This window comes from Podarcis filfolensis (assembly GCF_964270895.1).
Source record: "Podarcis filfolensis genome assembly, chromosome: 13".
Classification (NCBI taxonomy): domain Eukaryota; kingdom Metazoa; phylum Chordata; class Lepidosauria; order Squamata; family Lacertidae; genus Podarcis; species Podarcis filfolensis.
This window is the reverse complement of record NC_139615.1, coordinates 25561404-25570926: the sequence shown is the minus strand read 5'-3', so window position 1 is coordinate 25570926 and position 9523 is coordinate 25561404. Positions and strand designations below refer to the sequence as shown.

General features: G+C 39.8%; 1 protein-coding gene and 1 pseudogene across 2 annotated transcripts; both read left to right on the top strand.

The window, feature by feature from the left end:
* Nucleotides 1–740: 740 nt before the first annotated feature.
* Nucleotides 741–2869, top strand: LOC310747444 (olfactory receptor 11L1-like; the record flags this gene model as incomplete). The annotated part of the gene is made up of 2 exons (XM_083581812.1): nt 741–788; nt 1879–2869. The coding sequence occupies exon 2, from the start codon at nt 1886–1888 to the stop codon at nt 2867–2869; it is 984 nt and encodes a 327-aa protein (XP_083437938.1). The 5' UTR covers nt 741–788; nt 1879–1885.
* Nucleotides 2870–8234: 5365 nt separating this feature from the next.
* Nucleotides 8235–9198, top strand: LOC310747443 (olfactory receptor 2AP1-like; annotated as a pseudogene). Its single transcript has one exon. The product of its transcript is annotated as an olfactory receptor 2AP1-like (transcript).
* The last annotated feature ends 325 nt before the right edge of the window (nt 9199–9523 follow it).

Below are 9523 nucleotides of genomic sequence, written 5' to 3'. Positions count from 1 at the left end.
AAAGAAAAGGATATCAGGTGATACAGCTATAAAAGTCCACTGGTTGTTATATTTGAGAGTCAGAAGGGACTAGATAGGTCAGTGGTTGGTGGCTGCTTTAAAATATGTGTTGTAATCATTATTGGTTTACAAATAGCTACCATAAAAGATGGGTGAATTTGACCATTTCAGTTCTCACAGTTTCTCATTTTTCTTCAGTCTTAAATTCTGTTCTCCACAACAATTTACACTTTTTACCAGAAATCCTGTAAAAAAATATCAAAATATACAGATTTTAAAATGCAATTTTGTCTCATGTTCATTTTCGGAAAGCAATTTCCCCATATGTAATGCATTTTGGTATGCCGTTTTCACTTATATATGCATTTAAACACATATTTTACCTAATAACATGTATTTTTGTGCACATTACTTGGCTGGTAAACTGCACGGCAAAATTCACTACAAATTTTGAAGGATGAATGTGTTTCAGATTGTGTATTATTTTGGAATCTGTCAATCACATAAATTTGCCTTTAAATGTAAACTGAATTCAATTCTCTCTCATTCATCACTGCTGTATCTTATAATTGCTTTGCACAGGAACTAGATTCTTATAAGATCTCAAGACAGTTGCTATGCCTTATTTCTTTGTGCCTTGCAGTGCATTGCTCCCTCCTCCAGCTTAATATGGTAGTTAGCCAGCAATCCCAAGGCAGCATGCTATAATGGGGTCTCACTGACTTCTGGAAACAAAATATGGATGACATATTGTCAGAAAGTTCAATCCACGTCTCCTCAAAGTGAAGGTAAAGTCTACTGGCATGGGGGGGGGGAGACAATTATGCTGCCAATAAGTTTGATTTGTGAAGTGTTCAATTTGGTCATGATTACGTTTGAAAAGAACAGCACTGTATGAATAGCATTTTGAACATTTTGAGCCACCACTGATCCAAGGTATTGTGGATTATATTTGTATATTTCCAAATTCAGTCCTTCCATAGTTGCCAGAAAAGGGTGACAACCTCTTGTTCACATGAATGGAGTGACATGATGATATCTCACCAGATATGTTAATTTATAACTATCTTGTTCCTGCTTGTGGACTTCCTAGAGGCATTTGTTTGGTCACGGAGGGAAATGGGATGCTGGCCTAGATGGGCCACTGATCAGCTGATATTTTCATATGTTCTTACATAAATCTCATAAACTGCAATTTACTGCCTCTGTTCCTGGAATTAGACTGAACAATAGTGCTTTTCAATAAAATGTCTAAAAGCTACATTGGTTCCAGAAGTGGAGGTGCTGAGCTGGAACATCTTTACCATGATATGTATCTACTAAAATTTGGTATCTGTATCATAAAAAATGAAATGCCCTTTCTTTCATGAAATATTTGTATATTGATGATGCACATTGTAGCTAAGCTTTAGAATTAATTGCAATGCATCTCTCCTATGATGCTAATGGAACTGTGTCAATTGTATGACCACAGGAATCACATAGGAAGATTATCTGGGCCATTCTTCTTCCTATTTTGCATTAGACATAAGCTCTAGAAAGACATGATCTCTAACAGCATGTGGCCAATGGCTGTTTAACTTTCCCATCTCTTCATCACATAACATACTTTTATAATAATGAGAAACAGAATTTGTCATTCTCCACATGCTAAGTATCCAGGGGTGTTAATAAAGGATCTAATGAGCTTCCATAAGTGCACCAAAAGGAACACATACACAACACAACTTACCTGGCCATTGTGGGCATCAGTTTGGAGTGGTAACCAAATGTAAACACACACAGAGAGAAAGAGAGGGGGGGCGAGGGGAGTTGTGAAACTGTCATTCATTCAATTTTTTCCAACTATTGGCTTTTTTCGTTTTTTATCTTTTTTAGTTATTGGATGAAGCAACTCATGGAAAAAAGAGAAAAGGATAATCAAACAACAGTGACAGAATTTATCATCCTAGGGTTCAAGTCGCTTCCTGAACTGCAGACTCTGCTCTTTATTATATTTTTAGCAATCTACGTGGTGACAATGGTTGGAAACCTCCTTATAGCTACAGTAGTCCTAGCCAATCATAATCTCCACAAGCCCATGTACTTTTTCCTGGGGAACCTGTCTGTTTTAGATACCTGCTACACCTCAACAATCCTCCCTAGAATCTTGGCTAGTATTATAAATGACTACCATAGAATTTCCTTTAGTGGGTGTTTCCTCCAGTTCTATTTCTTTGCTTTCTTGGCTGGAGCAGAAAGCTATCTTTTATCTGCAATGTCTTATGACAGGTATTTAGCCATATGCAAACCACTACATTATGTGACTCTCATGAACAACAGGTTGTGTGTTCAGTTGTCTCTAGCTTCTTGGATGACTGGCATTGTGGCTAGTGCATTTACAACATTTTTTGCTTCGCAGCTGACGTTTTGTGGCCCCAATGAAATTGACCATTTCTTTTGTGATTATGAACCATTGTTAATGCTCTCCTGTAGTGAAACTCAGCATACAGAAATTGTGATGTCAGTCTTGGGATCGGCATGCACCATGCCACCAATGATGCTGACCTTCGCTTCATATGTTTGCATCATCAGCACCATTTTGCAAATCCCTTCAAACAGTGGCAGGAGTAAAGCATTTTCTACCTGCTCCTCTCATCTTATTGTGGTCACCATTTTCTATGGGACCCTAATCATAGTGTACATTTTACCTAAGACTGACACACTGAGGGACCTGAACAAAGTCTTCTCTGTTTTCTACACAATCCTGACTCCCATGTTCAATCCCTTCATCTACAGCTTGAGGAACAGAGAGTTCAAGGAAGCCCTTAGGACAACCATCAACCATTTAGTGCCATTGAGCAGAACTCAAGGAATTCAGCCCCAGTAGAAAACAGTAGAACTGTTCAGTAGTGATCTGCAGCTTGCTTATCTTTTTTCTATTAAAAAGACCAATGAAATCAGCCAAAATATATGCATGCAGCCTAATGAATGGGAATAAACAGGGGGACACTGTGCCACTCTAGACTGTAGGCAGGATATCAGATTTTAATGTTCCACTGCATGCATCTCTCCCCCATCTACAGGTAGAGACAGAAAACAGCAGCAGGGTGTTGAAGGTAGTGGACCCATATTCACCTTTCTTCTAACTTGCAGGGTTGTTGTTTGTTCGTTGAGGAACATTCAGTAACGCTTCACATCCCCAATCTGCAGGCTGAAATGGTAAAGCCTACTGTACCATCTCAGTCTTCCATATTTTATTATTATTATTATTATTATTATTATTATTATTATTATTATTTTATTTGCAGATTCATAGGCTCCCTTTAATTTTTTAAAAAAATGCAGAATAATTAAAAGAGCATTACACACACAGAGAGAGAAATACTAGGGGCTGCTGCCCATGATCACTCTACCAGCCAATCCCTTTGCCAATCCTCCTCCCTGCTAACCTAGTGAACCCCCTCCCCCAATTTACACCTGGCAAAACACCTTCCCTTTACACCTCACCAATCTCTATCCCTATCCCCTCTCCAATCCTTTTCTCTGCCCTTCACAGCTCATTACAACAATCTCCCACTTTTAAAGAAGGGAGGAGGAACTTCAGACAGCAGTTTTCTGAAGAGTCTCTCCTCTCCATTAAATCTCACTGATTAACCATGATTAATAAAAAGGGAAAGCCTTCACAGAGCAGTTTTCTAAAACTCTCTTTTAAGTGCCTTCCCCCCCCCCCCAGGTTAAACCTTGATGCAGCCATGTTTGAGGTGAGGGAAGTGTTTCACTGAACAGTTTACTCTTTGGCGGCTGCATGAACTGCAACGTGACAGAAGCCTTACCTTTTTTTATAAATATAGGGAGATATATATATTCAGTAGACCTTGTTCCTGTGGCCAGTGGCAGAGACAAGAATTTCCCTCCCCTCACTTCGACAAAGGACACTTGACTTCTAGGTATTCTTTTAGGAAGAGAGGAGGAAAGCAAACTCCTTACAGTTGCTCATTCACTGGCCCATAATTGGGGCCATGCTGGTCTTTGCAAATTGTGTTCTTCGAAGGACTGGGGAATAAGTCTGCTTCCAAATTCTACTGCATGCTTAGATTAGGCCTCATGGATACTCTTAAGCTGCAAGCTACAAGCATCATTTGCTCCAGAGAAGATGCACTGGGATTAACAGAACCACCTTGGAGAAACACCTCAACAGACAATATTTCTCTACTCATTGCTCTCTTTCTCATCTACATAAGTGAAATAAACAATATATTGTTATTCTGAGAGGGTGTCCTTTGCAGTTTCCTGGACAAGATGACATCAGAGTTTATTTGTCCAAGTTATTGGATTATACCATCCCACCCTTCTAGATCTCCTACTTCCTTTTTCCTTTTGTTTTGCTTCAGATCATGAATCTGATGGAGTGAATGCTGTTATTTGGCACAACCTTAGCTTTGTAGCAATCCCCTTCCAGCAAATGTAGTCTGGAACAAATGGCAATGGGCTCAGATGTGTATCTATGACCTCAGGGGAATTTCAGGATTTAGCCCATGGAATTGTATGAGAGAACTCATGCAGCAGATAGACTCTCCCACTGACCTCCATTCCTCAGCACCATGCAGAGGAACTTCTCAATTTATATCTTTCTCATTAAGGTTTAATGGATAAACAAAAGACATAGATGAGATGGGTAGCCTGGAGTTGTAGTCCATCTGATCGAACCACCTTCTCAATGAAGGGAATCCAGAGCTAGAGTATCACCAGCAAATTGCTGTACAGACTATTAGAAGATCCCTAGTGCTTGAGAGCCCTCCCTCTCCCGTGGCAGTTCTTTTCATTGTTGTACTGTCCTATCCTCTGGTAGGCAGCAGAGACCAAATATTTTCAATCTACTATGGGAAGGAAGAGAATTTTCATGTGGTAATGAAATAAGAGATAATAAAACAAGTCTGGGCTGGTTCAGAAACATACACAGAATCTCATATCACACATACATATCACACATTGTGTATCCCTTCTGGTGGAGCAGCTTCTTACCAGTATTGTTTTAAGGGGGGAAAATGGGGTGGCATAGGATGTTGTGCTGAATTCATTGGAGAGCTATAAACGCATTCATTCATTCATTCATTCATTCACTCACTCACTCATTCATTCATTCAGTCAGTCAGTCTAGCTGAAGTCTTTCCAAAGGTAAAATACATTAAATAGAATAAAAACAAAATAAAAAACATTATACAGTTAAAATAATTATTAAAACCAGACATTCTGACTGATAGAGTGTGCTCCCCTGAGGAATTGCCATATCCCCCTTTAAAAACATCCAAGCCAGTGTCCATCACTACTGCCTCTTGAATCCTAATTCTACACTGTGTGAAATGTTGTTGTTTTCCTTGTTGCAGTAGCAGTAATTAGATTTCTTAACCAGCCCCACACCATAAGGTCCCAAGCCTAGTTACAACAATATAAAAATGTCAAGAGTTTAAACAATTATACTTGTGTGCTGAGTCTATTGCCATCAGTTCTACTTTGTGACCTCATGAACTAGGTTGGGGTTTATTTTAGCTCTCATTTAGACTTCCAACTTTTATTCTTTTTACCCACTGACATGTTTTCATTGGAGAATTTCATGGGTCTTATCTGTAATACTTCATTCCAATTTATAGAGGGGAAGAGGCAAGGAAGCTTTGCTACCAATTTTAGAAGAAAGATGTTCATTCCATCACAAGGTCCCCTTTGTCCTTATATTGCATGCCCAGCTGCATAGTCCTCACCCCCCACCTGGCACACCTAACTCCTAGGGAGGTAAATGAATGGACACAACAACTGTCTAGGATTTAAAATGGCCACAACTTTATTGATTTCAGATGTAAGAAGCCTTGGCACAGGCATTGGGCATATATCCCACTCAGCCACCTGTTGGGGAACTGAGGGATGACAGGGTCTATTTGAGTGTGGGTCAATTGCAAAACGCAGGTTTATGCAGATGGCCCCCCAAACGCTGCGGGAAACTCTATGGCCCACTGGCCCTAAGCAACTGGCTCTTTGGACAGAGACTTCCCTCCAAACCCCTCTAACCAGTTACCCTGTTATCGCCCCCACAGAGACCGGGGAGGGGGGGTGAATCACCACTCCACCACCCCACAATTGGATGAAAACTATAGGATTCTGCCCAAGGCCTAAAACACCAACTTGTGACTAGTGCTGAAGGAAAGGCGAAACTTACAGCGCAGGGAAAATTCCTTGCTGGCCCCAAATATAGCAACCGTCATAAGATCAAAGCAAAGCCGTCCTAGCTGTAAGGGAAAATGGTTAAAGCAGCAAGAATTAATGTGAGGAGGGAAAGGGTGGGTGACATGCCTGACCGACTGGATGAAGAGCACAGTGTCAGCTGGGATATATATCTGTGGGGCAGACCTGCGTGAAGCCTGCCCAACTCAGGTCCGCTCACCAAACCATGTCTCCCCCAGGCCACCGCAGATTGGCCCAATTTGAAAACCAGGTTTGGTGGGAGCCTTTGTGGTGGCCGAGCAGAATGTGCACAGTGTCCACTGTGCGGTGTGTCCACATTGGAAGTGCCGCATCGGGCTGCAAACTTCACTCACCAGCAAAGCTCATTATCTGAAACAAGTGTTTGCTAAAGACTTAACCTGGAACTCCCTGTTGCAGTTTTGCCCAGAGAATTTGCATCATCTCAGAGGAAAAAAATAAAGAACTGCAAGATGTACCGTAGTTAGAGAAAATAGGCTAGAATGTCTTGGACAGACCTTTATTATAGTCATGTTTTGTTTGAGGAAAGAAATGGAAAAGTACCATAGTATCTATATCTCGGTGTCCTGCTACTTTGAAAGAAGAGGTCAAAGCACTGTTGGGGAGAGCATGTTTGGAGTTACAAAGGTCTGTGTGTGTTAGAGTGAAACAAGGGGGCAGTTCTAGGGAGATTACAAAATCATCAGATGGAGTGATGATGTCTGTCAGGACCTGCTGCAAATATTCTACTGATTTTATAGCACGGTGATGGAGCTCTGGCGATATTTTAGCAGGAATGATAAGGAGGAGATCCTTTATGGAACTAAAATAATTGAAAATATGTTCTAAGGGAATGGGACATTGGGTAAACCAGTTGAAATAAAGGACCTATGATAGTCCTCTGTCAGTCATGTCAATTAATTAGAACTAGCATTAGCTATAAATCATGTATGCAGACTTTCCAATATTCAGTCCCCAAGTAATAGGACTTCAAGTGATACAGCAGAGAAAGGTTTTATTCCTGAGGTCCTCAAGAGCTCAAGTCCTCAATCAGAATGGACTGGGCTGATCAGTGGTCTAAAGCAACTTGTTATTAGTTTTCTTGTGATGTAATATGTTTTAGGTGTCCAAGGCTGTGATCTGGAATATGTCAAAGCTTTCTCACCTTATGCTTGTTTGGTTTTGCACATGAACTAGTCTCATGAAACTTGTGGTAGTTGCTGATATTTTTTGGGGTTTATTTGAACCTTACATAGTAGAGCTTCTTTCCATAGCTCAATATTCCACCAGATAGTATACCTCAATAAAGTTGTAAACTTCTGGAAGCAAATGAACAAAGACATATTGTCAGGAGGCTCAGTTCTCACCTCCCTGAAATAAAGGTAAACATTTCTATATATTAATGGTCAAAGATGTTGCCAAGATCTGTAATCTGCCGAATATTCATTTCAGTTTTCAGTTTTCAATGTGAACATGGCAGGACTGTAGGATTTGTAGGTTGGGGAGCTGATAGTCAAATATTCCCCAAGCTGCTAGGAACTACATCTGTACTATGAACTTTGACTTGATTTGTGACACTCTTGCAAAAAGCTTCACCACAACTGCCTTTCATGTGTGTATTAACATAACCAAATGCTATCATGTATTTCCATATATGCTAATTCTTCCCCCATTTTTTTAAAAAACAAAGATAAAACAACTATATGCAATCAGAGAATAGTCTACAACAATTCTGACAATTCTCTCTCTCTCTCTCTCTCTTCCTTCCTCCCTCCCTCCCTCTGTATTTTTCTGTGTCAAGGTTTTATGTTAAAATTCAGCTCATCTGTTTCTGAAAATAAACTGAACAGAACTCTTTACAGTCAAATGAATGTAAATTAAAATTTTGGACCACTTAAGCATTTTAACAAAGTATTTTGCAGATAGGAAGATTATATATTTATAAATAGGTGGCACTCATATAACATTGGCAATTGTGGTTTCTGTTTCAATAATTATTTAGTTGGTGGATGGAATAATTCATGGCAAAAGAAGAAATAGTAAATAAAACCGTCGTGACAGAATTTATCCTCTTAGGATTCAAGGCGCTTCCTGAATGGCAGGCTCTCCTCCTTGTTATATTTTTAGCAATCTACATAGTGACAATGTTTGGAAATATCCTTATAACTGCAATGGTCCTAACCAATAATCATCTTCACAAGCCTATGTACTTTTTCCTGGGAAATTTGTCTATTTTAGAGATTTGCTACACCTCAACAATCCTCCCTAGAATCTTGGTAAGTTTTATGAGTGGCTATCATGGGATTTCTTTTAGCGGGTGTTTCCTCCAGTTCTATTTCTTTGGTTCTTTTGCTTGCACTGAGTGTTATCTCTTATCAGTGATGTCTTATGACAGATATGTAGCAATATGTAAACCACTGCATTATGTGGCTATCATGAAGAGTAAGTTATGTGTTCAACTATCCTTTGCTCCTTGGATACTTGGTGCTGTGCTTACTGCATGTACAACGTTCCTTGCATCTCAGCTGAAATTTTGTGGCCCCAATGTAATTGGACCATTTCTTTTGTGATTACACACCATTGTTAATGCTCTCCTGTAGTGAAACTCAACAGGCAGAAGCACTGATGTCAGTCTTGGGATCAGCATGCATCATGCCACCATTGATCCTGACCTTTACTTCCTACATTTGCATAATCTGTACCATTTTGAAAATCCCTTCAAACAGTGGCAAGAAGAAAGCATTTTCTACCTGCTCCTCTCATCTTATTGTAGTCACCATTTTCTATGGGACCCTAACGATGGTGTACATGTTACCAAACACTGACGCACTGAGGGATCTGAATAAAATCTTTGCTGTTTTCTATACCATCCTGATTCCCATGTTCAATCCCTTCATCTACAGCCTGAGGAACAGAGAATTTAAGGACACTGTTAGAGAAGTCTTCAGAAAACTTGTACCTATGAGAAGAATTCAAGGAATCTAAATGCAGTAGAACGAAATGCTTCTAGAAACACTTTTGAGTATGTAATTTGTGACTTGTAATTTAAATGAAGGTGGCAATATAATTACAGAAACAAATGGAATTGATTTTTTTTTTAAAAAGAATGTCCGTATATTAGCATAGAATCATAGAGTTGGAAGGGACCACAAGAGTCAGATACTCCAATCCCTTGCAATGCAGAAATCTTATGCCCAGCCTGGGGCTTGAACTCATGACCTGAGATTGAGAGTTTCATGCCGTACCAGCTGAGCTATATGACACTTAGAAGGGTGGAAGGATTTTTAAAAAGTAGTAGCATTGTACCCTT